This window comes from Pteropus medius, unplaced genomic scaffold (assembly GCF_902729225.1).
Source record: "Pteropus medius unplaced genomic scaffold, Ma_sr-lr_union100, whole genome shotgun sequence".
Classification (NCBI taxonomy): Eukaryota; Metazoa; Chordata; class Mammalia; order Chiroptera; family Pteropodidae; genus Pteropus; species Pteropus medius.
The window spans coordinates 1644020-1657191 of NW_024353907.1; the positions used below are offsets into that span (position 1 = coordinate 1644020).

The 13172-nt window shown below is 36.2% G+C and overlaps 1 protein-coding gene across 2 annotated transcripts in view; it reads left to right on the forward strand.

Moving 5' to 3' along the window:
* MAOA (monoamine oxidase A) overlaps positions 1-13172 on the forward strand; it is a 64622-nt gene that overhangs the window by 18251 nt on the left and 33199 nt on the right. Inside the window, exon 3 of one of the 2 annotated variants that reach the window (XM_039851550.1) lies at positions 2008-2145. The exons of the other annotated variant lie outside the window; for it this stretch is intronic. Within the exon in view, the coding sequence (XP_039707484.1) occupies positions 2008-2145 (138 nt within the window). The remainder of the gene's footprint in view (positions 1-2007; positions 2146-13172) is intronic. 2 annotated transcript variants of the gene reach the window in all.

Consider the following 13172-nt stretch of genomic DNA (forward strand, 5'->3'; position numbering starts at 1 on the left):
TAAGCTAAGAACACAAAGAGTTAGAAAATTAAGAGTATAATAAATCCAAAAAAGAAGGAAAGAAGAGCATAAGTCAATGTTAACAGAAACTAAATACTGAAAGGTTGATTCTTTGAACAGATTTATTTAAAATAAACAAGTATCTGATAAGATTTTTGAAGAAAAAAAGAGACATCCCAAATAAACAATAAAAGGGATACAAGATCATATATTATAAGAAAAGTACAACTTATCAAAATTAACACTGATTTAAGAAGAAATAGAAAATATGAGTAGTGCTTTAGCTTCAAAATAAATTGAATCTGTAGTTTAAGATTTTTCCCACAATGAAAACACTGAGCCTAGATAGCTCTACAGGTGTGTTATACCTAATGTTCAAAGAATAGACAATTTTATTTATATATGAACTCTTCTAGAGAATAGAAGAAAGCATGATTACTAACTCATGAGATTAGCAATACTCTAATGCAAAAAAACAGACAAGATCTGTAGAATAAAGAGAATCACGAGCCTATCTCAATCTCATTTATGAACATAGATACAAAAATCCTAAACAAAATGTTAGCAAAGCATATCCTGCAATTGAAAGATAATATCAGATTGGGTTACCCCAGGAAGGCAAAGTTGAATCATAGCCGAAATCAATTTTCTGTAAATAACAGATTAGGTAAATTGTCCCAACCCTTTCACTAAGTATACAGAGACTAGACTAATTGCACTACACACACACACACATGCACACGCACACACGCACACACACAAATCTTCAAAACATCAGAGAGCTAACAAGATAGTGAAGAATCACTGGGCCAACTTTGGAAGGAAAGATTGACTTACTCTTCCCCTGTGAGTGTTAGGGTGTGTGGGGGGAGAGTTTGCTGACCATTGAAGAAGCAAGTGAGAAGTCGAATAGTACTTTTAAAAGTTTTACAAATCTAGGGCATCTGAAGGTCAAGTCCAGAGTACAGTAAAGTGTGTGTGTGTGTGTGGAGGGAAGTATTGGTAAACTCTTTGTGCTTTGAGTTGGACTGCGTCCTAGGACTAAGGGCAAACTGCAAAAGGACTAGGCCATGCGTGCATTTCAGCCCAAGTTCAAATCATTTCAGGCACAGAAAATGCAATAAAATTACCTGCTGTTGTTTGCATCCCCAGGTACTGGGCAGAAGCAGACAAATCCTCTCTGAGAAAGATATCTTCCTAAGATTCAAGTTATATTCATTCTTTTCCAAATTCAATGAGTGGCATGCAATAAAAAATAATCAGGCAAACAAGAATAGGCAATGTGGATGAGAGCTGATATAAACAACAAAGTAGAAACAGATCCATAAGAAGTTATTACAAATACATACAGGAGTTATAACTCACCATATTCAATTTATTAATTAAATCATTGGAGAGTGTGTTAATAGAAATGCTGGAAAAAATGTAGAATTGCATTTAAGAGGGAAAAAGTAAATTTCAGTTAAAGAAGGAAGGCTCGTGTATTTATAAACTAATTTCTAGGTATACGAACATTTTTATACCTTTTTATATTCTTCCTATGATGCATTGTTCCCTGCAAGTGTTTTAAAATCAGATCAAGGGTGCATCAGTGTGGGCCAATTTAAGATTTTATCTGTTGAAAATCAGAGAATTAGGCCTAATAAATCTCTGGGTGGCTCCCTTAGCAACAACCCTGAAGAAACACATAGAAAATAACTTAAATGTCTTGAAAAAGATCTAGAACAGTAGAATGTACTGTACAGTGTTTTTTTTATTCTTTATGCATGTTATTACTGAATCAGCCTCATCAATAACTATACAAATGGGATTGTTTGGTGATGAATGTCATATAGGGTTGTGCCCAGTTCTTGAGTGGAGGTGAAAGGATTGCTATTTTCAGTTGCAATTTGTCGGTGAGATGTAAGGCACATTTAAGTTATAAAAAAATAAATTTTTTATAAGACATGAAAACTTTTTTTTCAAGTTTTAACTAAAGTCTTCTGGCCACTTTTTCTCTTTCTACAGAATGAACATGTTGATTACGTAGATGTTGGTGGCGCTTATGTGGGACCAACCCAGAATAGAATCTTAAGATTATCTAAGGAGCTGGGTTTAGAAACTTACAAAATAAATGTAAACGAGCGTCTTGTACAGTATGTCAAGGTAAGCCTGATGTTTTACTGAAGGGACTAATGGGGGTAGTATTGTATTTGAGAAAACATTTGTTTTTATTTTATTTTAATTGCTTTTTTTCAAAGCAATTCTAAAAATAGGCTCTTGGCTTTAGTGTTCTGCCTTTTTTTCTTTTTCTTTTAAAAAAAAAGTCCCTGTGGACTCCTGGAATCACTGCAAGGAGTCATGCCTCAGCTTGGCCCTCCTCTACATCACTCACTGTGGCCCTTGAAGGCTGCACCCCTACCCCCAGTCCAACAGGAGAAGGAGTAGGAGGCTCTCAGTTTCTTTCTCTCCCCTTCCTTGGGCAGGAGGAAGAGGAGCAGGGTGGAGAGGTGGGAAGAAGGGGAGGTGGTGTGACAAACAGTCTCTCTCTCACACACACACACACACAGCCCCAGGTAGCCCCTGAGGCATCTATGATGCAATTCTAAGCCCCCACGGAACACAATAGTTTGAGGCCACTTTTTTCATCCTCCTTACCTGACATTTCCTTACACGCCTTGATCATTTCCACTGTCCTGAGCCTTGACTCTGGGGATGTCTACCTCGGTTGTTAAATTTCCTACCATTTAAACAAAAGATTGTTTAAACTCTAACTGTTGATATCCACTCAAGAAACAGTAGCTGTTGTCAGTGTTATTATTTCTCACTAAAGCCAAACATGGAGCAGTTGGGGTCTGGAAACATGCCTTGAGGTTAGGTTTCCCACTTGACATTGCAGCCCACTTCCTGGAACTAGCATTGCCAGGGCAGGGGTCAAGGACCTGAGAGTTAAGGATATTTGTAGTGGATGTATACCAATGCACAATCAGAGAGATCAGAAATCTTGAGAAACAGATAGCCAGATAGTTTGAGATGCTTGGAAGAATCTGGCAGTGACACAGGGGTAAAAAACAAACCAGTAACCTTTAGAAAAACTATGGATTCAGAGGTCAATGAAGGAATGAAAAAAGTATAAAAAATTATGCAAAGTGTTTAGGAATGCTGGCTTCACTAGGCCACGGCAAATAGGAAAAACCTCCTTGCTTCCCCACTTTCTCTTTTCTGCACGGCATGGTGTTTCTCTGAACTAGTAAGTAATAACAGCAGTAAGAGTAATAGTGGCTACATATTGAGAACTTTTATGTATTTGTGTATTAGTCCATTTAATAAAGGAAGAAACTAATTAAAACAGTCATATAAATTCACTCTCCAGTCCAACTGGGAAGGAAATAAATCTGATGACTATCCTAGAATCTCAGCAGACTCATGCTTATAACCTCTTCCTCCCTAACATTTAGGTGCTGGGAGATTTTTATTTTCCCTGGAACCTCACAATAAACAAGTGCTTTTTATGCATCAATATTCATTAAATGCTTACATCCACCTTGGTAGGTAGGCACAATTATCCCCATTTTATAGAGGAGAAAACTGAGGTTTGGAGAGGTAGTAAAACTAGTAACAGTCTGTCTACACTGACTGCATGCTCTTCATGATCTCAATATATGGCCTATGAAATGAAAATGAGGGTCCTGAACAAAGTGTTCTGGGCCTCTAATATTTGGCTGAACACATCCATTGTAAGGTATATCTCCATATACTTCACTGAATCCCAGCTCAAATGATGAATAGATACAGTTATTGAAAGACCATGTATCTTTGTATCTTTCACTTTCTTACTCTTCTCTCTGTTCCATGTTCCTTTATATACATTTTGAAAAGGAAAAACTGAAAATTTGTAGCTATGTCCTCCACCTAAGTACCTGCTAGTCTCCCACTCTAAAACTTGATGCAAAGATCGAGATTTTGAAAACAACACCCAGTCAGCTTTTGTGATAATTCAACTCATTGTTCCTCAAGGAGAAGGGGTTTGAGGGCTGTGGGGGTGGGGTGTGAAATGTAAAAGTGCTGTTTGAGAATTGTGACTTTGCCTGAAAGTTATCAACAGATCATGGCATGCTGGCCAGCCTTCCTGACAGAACCTTAACAAGTTAGGTAAATTTAGTTCAGCCTTTCTGATGCCTCTGGAATTTTCTGGGCTTCATGGGGAGGCTTACATTCAGAAATCTAGCTGTGATTATTCTATACTTTGAGAGGGTCCTGCTGCAAGCATTAGTAGAGGATGAACTCATAGAAAGACATAAGGAAATGCTACAACAAGTGCCTAAGTAAGGGAAGAAATATATTAAAAATAACATCCAGAGTCACTTTCTTTGTTGCTGCTGCTGAGTCCCTCTGTCTAAGGTTAGGGCCACATATCCTATTCTACAGTCCTATTCCTAAGAAACAGCTTTCCATAAGGTAAAGCCACTAAACTGCCATCACGTTCCTCTTTCCCCAAAATACAAATATGACTGAGCTGTCACATAACCTACTAGAAATGGCATCTCGTGGCATTGGACTTGGTAGTCTGAGGCTGCTTTCAAGAATGTAAGGCATTATTAAACTCTGGATCTTTGCCATGCATATCAACACAATAGTAATATTCTGTCATAATTATTGAACATGCAGCATATAGCAGGCTTGGTGCTAAAACTCCTGCTTAATCTACACTTTGGACAACAAAGAGCGCACTGAAATTGCAGCCACAGTGGTTGATACCTCAAGGTCAGCAGCACTCCTGTAGTGATGACAACCCTAGCTTTCTTTTACTGGAGATCCTCATATGTTTAGGCCCTGTGCCACAGTCTTCACCTCTATTATCTTTTTTTAATTCTCACAAGGACCCTAAGGCAGGGGCTCCATTTCACAAAAATGGACTGAAGCTCAGAAGGCAAGTAATCTACTTCAGCAAGTAAGGGTCACTGAGCTGGATTTCAGGTCAAGGCCTTTCCACTTTTCTGTGTTGTCTCTTACCATGCCAGATTCCCATGTCAGGGATTTTGGTATGGCTCTGAACTCCAGGAAGATTGCATATGGTTTGTACCTGTACTGGTTTTCTTCGAGGGCTCTCTGCTAAGAGTCATTCTGTGTCCTTCACTATGTCCCTGAATGTGATGCTAAGGATCATTTTGCTCAGACCTTAGGCCTGTGAGTCTGGAAGAGCAATGTAGCTATCTGCTATAATACAATCACTGTGTCTTGATTATTGTGATCAATGTAGTAACTGTAAAACAGTCATTTAAGTGCCAGACAATGAATGTTGAAGTTCTATTTTAGATTTTAGTACTTATATATAAGCACATATTTAAGATACTTAATACTGTTCTTGTCATTTAAGATGTAATCTCATCTAATGAAAAGATGGAGAATATAAATACCATTTAACCATCCTCTCATATACTTTAACCTGCCAAAAAACATATCTTTACCCAAGGTAGACAGTTAAGATAAAAAAGTAGTGGGTTAGTTGGTGCCTATTTTATCTGAATGAATGCTTCATTTCTACTAGTGTTTCTAATTATATCATATTTCTACGATGACAATATAATCAATGTTTTTATGACAACCAGGAAACTATAAAGGGAGTAGGCCAGATTAGAGAAAAACAGGAAGATATTTAGTTAAATATTCCAGATAAGATCGTAAGTAAACTATACAGCAAAGAACAAGTCCACTTATTTAAAAATATCTAATTTCTCACTGTTCTGTCCACTTCTAGGGGGGAAAAATGGACTTTTTCCTAACATGATAGTGTAGTGCATTAATAATGCAAATTATAGTATCTCTCTTGACAACCCTGGTTTTTGCAATATAATACAGTGCATTCTTTTTAGTAAATAACAATGTAATGAAGTGGATGAATCACTGGAAGATTGCCACTGCCTAGTTAAACCAAGCAGTATTCTTTATGATCCAGATTGCTTCAGCTCTTCTATTTTCCCAATGTGCAGCCTGAAAGAATGCCTCAATTCAATTGTTTCTTCTGTCAGTAGACTGTGGTGCATGCAGTTTCAATCTACTTTAGGATGATAGTCAGTATTCACCAAAGAACTGTTTTTGATCTTGGCTAAGCAAGCTTGTGTTTACAGTGCAAGTTTTGACATGAACGTATGGAGTCTCAAGACTGAGCTGAGCTGAGCACTGGAGATAGATGTTTAATGGTATTTCAACTATTAAATGTTTCAGCCCTGTCCCTTACCCAAGAGACTATGTCCATTTCAGTCATAGAAGTTTCACATCATTATGCTAAATGCATTCTTCAGTTAAATAGTTACTGAGCAATCTACTCTGGACCAGATATTGTTCCAGGCTGGAAATACAGTGGTGGGCACATGATCAAAGTTTCTGCTCACGTGAAGCTTGCAATCTAAAGGGAGGAAATAAGTAAACAACAATAATAAATAAATAATATTGGCTAACATTTCTGCCTTTGTCCATCATGAATCTTGGGAATAGAATCCCCATTCTAATTCTGGTTTAATAGATCCTGGTTCTTACATAATAGTTTCTTAACTAGTTTCAACAGTGAATAGGTTGTATGAATGTCATAATTTGATACAGCTTCACTTGGGAAATTATCTGATTTGTGAAATTGATATAAATTAATCATATGTCTTTAATCAGAAAGGTGGATTTAAAGTGGCATCAGCTAGATATGTTTAAAAAGTCCTCTTTATTGATTCTTTTTCTTTGGGTGGTATAAAGAAGCGAGGAGAATTGAATGCCTCTTGGGGATTGATTGATACGTTACTGGCATTACTAAATAAGATGCACCTCATTAGGATTGTTTTATGAATGAGTTTCATTGGTTGTGGAGATGTTTTGTTAAATTTTTCAGTGCCAAGTCTTGGGAAAGGAAGGAGGAAATCCTTGATTTTTTTTTTCTTTTCATCAGTTTCTCCAGATCAAAATAATGTAGGTAGTGTGTGGAAATGGAGAACACTGCCAGAGATGGAGTGAGGTATTTTACAGAAGATGCTTTGAAGGAGAAATTGGCACATTCATGCATTTTCACTTTCTCCTTGCCTTTCACACAGTCTTTAAATAAAATTAAAGACTATAAATATATACCACACATTTATTTTTACAGAATAGTGTGATAAAGATATATTTGAAACAACATAAGCTTCCCTGATAGTAACAGCTTAGCAAGCAATTTTTCCTTGTATTTATTCTATTCTTCCTACAGCCATTTACTCCAATGACCGAAATCAAAGGCTTTTCAGATTATGCGTGTTCCAGAATGCTAAGTGATTGTGTTGTTGCTGTTCTTGTTCTTTAGAGGTGAACTTTGGTTTAGCCAGTAGGTTATGTTGAAAGCAGAGGATGTGGTTTTTTTTTTTTGGTTATTGTTTGTCTTATCGTTTGCCAGGGTAAAACTGCCTTTGACCCCTGCTTTATATTAGTGTGTCTTTTGATTAAGAATATTTCTTTTTAATATATATATATTGGTTAACAAAATCCAGTAAGTTTCAGCTGTACACTTTAACAATAAGGCACATATGTACTTTACACTGTGTGTTCACCTCGCATAGATAACTTTCTGTCAAAACATATTTGACTTCCTTTACCCGTCTACCTCCCCACTCCTCCCTACCCCCTACCCGATGGTAACCACTAGTCTACAATCCATGTCAATGAGTCTCTGTTTTTTTGTCTTGTTCATTTGTTTCTTTTAGGTTTATATCTCACATATAAGTGATATCATGTGATTTTCAACTTTTTCTGTCTGGCTTATTTCACTTAGCATGATTATCTCGAGGTCCATCCATGTTGTCGCAAATGGCTTTCATGTCCTGACCACTGTGAATAGTGCTACTATAAATATCAGTGTGCGAATATCTTTTAGGATATAGGTTTTCAAGTCTTTGGGGTAAATACCCAGTAGAGGGATTGCTGGATCATATGGCAGATCAATTCTTAGTTTTCTGAGGAACCTCCATACTGTTTTTCATACTGGCTGTACCAATTGAAGTCCCACCAGCAGTGTATGAGGGTTCCTTTTTCTCCACATCCTCTCCAACATTTGTTATTACTTGTCCTCTTGATTGTACCTATTCTAACAGGTACAAGATGGTATCTCATTGTGGTTTTGATTTGCATTTCTCTAACAGCTAGCGATGGTGAACATCTTTTCAAATATTTGTTAACCACTTATATGTCCTCTAGGAAGAAGTGTCTGTTCATGTCCTCTGCCCATTTTTTCATTGGATTATTTGTTTTTTGTTGTTGTTGTTGTCATTGAGTCATATGAGTTCTTTGTGTATTTTGGGTATTAGGCCCTGATCAGAGGTGTTTCTTGAAAATATATTTTCCCATTCGGATGGCTGTCTCTTTACCTTGTTGATGGTTTCTTTTGCTGAGCAGACGCTTTTTAGTTTGATGTAGTCCCATTCACTTATTTTAGCTTTCACTTCCCTTGCCTTTGAGGTCAAATTCATAAAATCCTCTTTAAGTCCAAGGTCCTTGAGTTTAGTTCCTATATTTTCTTCTATACATTTTATTGTTTCAGGTTTTATATTCAGGTCCGTAATCCATTTTGAGTTAATTTTGATGTGTGGTGTTAGACAACAGTCTAGTTTCATTCTTTTGCAGGTGGCTTTCCAGTTTTCCCAGCACCACTTATTCAAGAGGCTTTCTTTTCTCCACTCTATGTTTTTGGCTTTTTGTCGAAAATGATTTGCCCATATAAATATGGAATTACTTTTGGACTCTTGATTCTGTTCCACTGGTCCATGTGTCTATTTTTCTGCCAATACCATGCCATTTTCATTATTGTCACATTGTAGAATAATTTGAAGTCAGGCAGAGTGATGCCTCTAGCCTCGTTCTTTTTTTCTCAGGATGACTTTGGCAATTTGGGATCTTTCGTGCATATAAATCTGATGATTTTTTGTTCTATTTCTTTAAAAGATGCCAATGAGATTTTGATTTGGATTGTGTTAAATCTATATAATGCTTTAGGTAATATGATCATTTTAACTATGTTGATTTTTCTGGTCCAAGAACATGGAATATCTTTCTATTTCTTTGTATCTTCTTCGATTTCTTTTACTAAGGTCTTATAGTTTTCATTATATAGGTCCTTCACATGTTTCATGAGATTTATTCCTAGGTATTTGATTCTTTTTGTTGCAATTGCAAAAGGAATTATTTTTTCTACTTCTTTTTCTGACACTTTGTTATCAGAGTATAGGAATGCTATGGATTTTTGAATGTTGATTTTGTATCCAGAAACTTCACTGTATTTGCTTATTGTTTCTGATAGTATTCTTGTGGAGTCTTTGGGGTTTTCTATATAGAGAATCATGTCATCCACAAATACTGACGGTTTGACTTCGTTTTCTATTTGGATGCCTTTTATATCTTTCTCTTGACTGATTTCACTTGCTAGGATCTCCAATGTTATATTGAACGAGAGTGGCGATAGTGGACAGCCTTGCCTTGTTTCTGATCTTAGAGGGAAGATTTTCAGTTTTTCCTCATTAAGTATAATGTTGGTGAGGGTTGGTCATATATGATCTTTATTATGTTAAGATACTTTCCTTCTATACAGATTGTGTTAAGTATTTTGATCATAAATGAATGCTGTATCTGTCAAAGGTTTTTTCTCATCTATTGATATCATCATATGATTCTTATTTTTTAATTTGTTTATGTGGTGGATCACATTAATCAATTTGTGTATGTTGAACCATCCCTGCGCCTCTGGGGTTAAGCCTAATTGATCATGGTGCATAATCTTTTTAATATTTTCCTGTATTCGGTTTGCTAGTATCTTATTTAGTATTTTTGCATCTGTGTTAATGAGAGATATTGATCTTAGTCGTGTTTGTGTGGGTGTGTGGGTGTGTGTGTGTGTGTCTGTGTGTGTATGTTATCTTTACCAGATTTTGGTATCAGGGTAATACTGGCCTCATAAAATGACAGGGGAAGTATTGCCTCCTCTTCAATTTTTTGGAAGAGTTTGAGGAGAATAGGTATTAAATCTTCTTTGAATATTTGGTAGAATTCACTGCTGAAGCTGTCTGGTCCTGGACTTTTACTTTTTGGTAGGTTTTTGATAATTGTTTTAATTTCCATACTGCTGATCTGTCTGTTTAGATTTTCCAGTCCTTCTTGATTCAGTCTAGGAGGTTGTATCTTTCTAAGTACCGGTCCATTTCTTCTAGGTTATTAAATTTGGTGTTATATACTTTTTCAAAGTATTCTTGTATGAACTTTTGTATTTCGGCAATGTCAGTCATAATTTCCCCTCTTTCATCCTTGATTTTGTTTGTGTATTTCCTCTCTTTTCTTTAGTGAGTCTATCCAGGGGTTCGTCAATTTTATTAACCTTCTCAAAGAACCAGTTCTTTGTTGCATTTATTTTTTCTATTTTTTGTTTGTTTTTAATTTTATTTATTTCTGCTCTAATTTTGATTATTTCTTTCCTTCTGCTGACTTTAGGCTTCATTTGTTCTTCCTTTTCTGGTTTTTAAGATGAAGCGTTAGGTTGTTTATTTGGGCACATTCCTGTTTTTGGAGATAGGCCTGTAATGATATGAACTTTCCTCTTTTGACTGCTTTAGCCATGTCCCACAAGTTTTGATATGTTATACTATCATTATCATTCATTTCTATGTATCTCTTGATCTCTCTTTTTATTCTTTCTCTGACCCACTTATTCTTCAGTAGCATGTTGTTTAATCTCCATGTATTTTTGGTTCTTCTTGCTTTCTTTTTGCAGTTGATCTCCAGTTTCAAATCATTATGATCAGCCAGTATGGTTGGTATGATTTCAACCCTTTTATATTTGTTGAGGCTACCTTTGTGTGTCAGTATGTGATCCATCCTTGAGAATGTTCTATGTGCACTAGAGAAGAATATATAAACAGTTGTTTTGAGATGGAAAGCTCTGTAAATGTCAATTATGTCCAGTTAGTCTAATGTGTCATTTAAGGATGTTATTTCCTTATCGATTTTCTGTTTGGATGATCTGTCCATTTCTAATATTGAGGCATTTAGGTCACCTACTATGATAGTATTTTGGTCTGTTTCTCCCTTTAGTTTTGTTAATAATTGCTTTACATATTTCGGGGCTCCCTTTTTGGGAGCATAGTTATTAATAAATGTTATGTCTTCTCGGTGCATGATTTTTACCTGCCTTTAACACCTTTCCATACCAACTCATGAAAGGTGTTTCTTTTGTCTTCAAAGAAAGTTATACTTTTACTTTCAGCCCCTCTTTGTAGGAAGCTCAAGAAGACAAAGGTGTTAGACACTTGTAGGGATACTTCTTGTCATATCTTTGTCTCTTTTCTGTTAGTCACCTAAATTCATCCTACCTGATGCTATGCATTTGTACTGCTTTTCACCTGTAATGTGCCTATATATATGATTTACTTTATTTCAGCATCCAAATGATCCTATAAATAAGCATTGTTTCCCCTCATCTTACAGATGAGTAAACTGAGGTTCAGAGAATTGAGGAGCCAAAGTGAGGCTTTCCAGCTCTTATACTCAGGGTTCTGTGGGCTACATCACATTGTTCCTTATTCTATGGGCAGAAAGTCAACTTGTGAACTCCCCTATAAACTGCTCCAAAATGTGACAAAGGCTAACTGCCCCTTTGACAGTAGGGACTTCTCTGAACCTCAGGTGCATGTAAGTGTCTGGGAGCCATATGTGGTGCCATATACCAAACTGACTTATTCTCTTCTCTTGGACCCTGAGTCATAGATCTGTAGCTCCTCTGGCCTTCAGTGAACACCTGCCACCTGAGCAACCCCCAGGCCACTCCAGTTAGGTTCACCAGGCTTAAGACTACAGATGGATTGTAATATTGTGTTAAAATATTAAGTCCAGAGGTCTAGGATATGGTTTAGAATTGTTGGCTATATATTCTTTCTGATAAATGATTTATGTAAACTTATTAGTCAAAGTATGATTGATATAAGAGTATCAATTTTATGCCATGATACCCTGCTTGATTTTCAAAAGAAAGAAAAAGTGTTTAAGGTAATTCATATAAATCAGAGTAAAAGATGAAAACAAGACAGTTAAGTAAGGACAAGCAAGTGGTAATAGGCCTGTGCTCATGTTAAGAAATTCTGTTTTTGTTGTGGAAATGAGGTAATGCAAGAGGGATTTTTTTTCTCTAAATTACAATTATACATAGGTTTTTAAAAGTAGAGAGACTGAAAATGTTTACACATTTTCACTTTGATCTATCAAGTATTCAGTATAAAGATATATTGACATAGCTTGTAAAAAATAGTTTTTATTAACTTCCTTTCTTATTTTCCCCTCCATTTATTTATTTTAGGTCACAGGAAAGCTTAATGACCGAAATTACTCATAAAGCCTTGTACTCTTTAGAAAGCTAAGATCAGCATTAGCCATTTTATCACAAAGGTTCCTTTTTCTTATAAACTTTCAGGGACAAATCTCTAACTTAGTTTCTAAGAGAACAAAGTTTTTACTCAGTTGAAGTGACAGCCCAGTATATAGCAAAGTTGAATTAATTATTATATATTTTCCTTCTCTCTATTTTTTTCTTTTAAATAATTATGGTAAAATACACATAACAAAATTTGCCATTTTAACCATATTCAAGTGTATAATTCAGCAACATTAAGTACATTCACATTGTTGTGCTACCACCATCCCTCTACAGAACTTTTTTCATCTTCCTTCCATTCATTTTTAATGGGGAGTTGATTACTACAGAAATTATTTTCTAACTATTCAATGAGAAGTAGTCTAGAGTCACCCTTCTGCCTTGAACTGGCCTTCCCTGGCAGCATAGAAAGGTTAGGTCAGAGAACAAAGGATTTCTCTGACTAAGGTTCCGAAACTTTGCAAAATGGGGCCTCGACCTTTTGCTTAATAGCAAAAGGAACCTCGTGAATGGAATGAAACATTACATAAACAACTTCCTCAAGAGAAATTGATCTAGCCTCCACAATAACCCAACTCTTGGAGACTTTGACCTTTCAGGTTAGAATGTAGTTGCCAATTTGAGATTAAAATCTCCTCCTTCCTCCCACCCCTTTGCTTTCTACTTCCTTCCTATTTCTCCCTTCTGAAACCCCTACCCCCACCCCAGAGAATGCACCCATTACCCCAACCAAAAGGCTTAATTATTGGTCCTGAGTTTTCAGACGAGATCG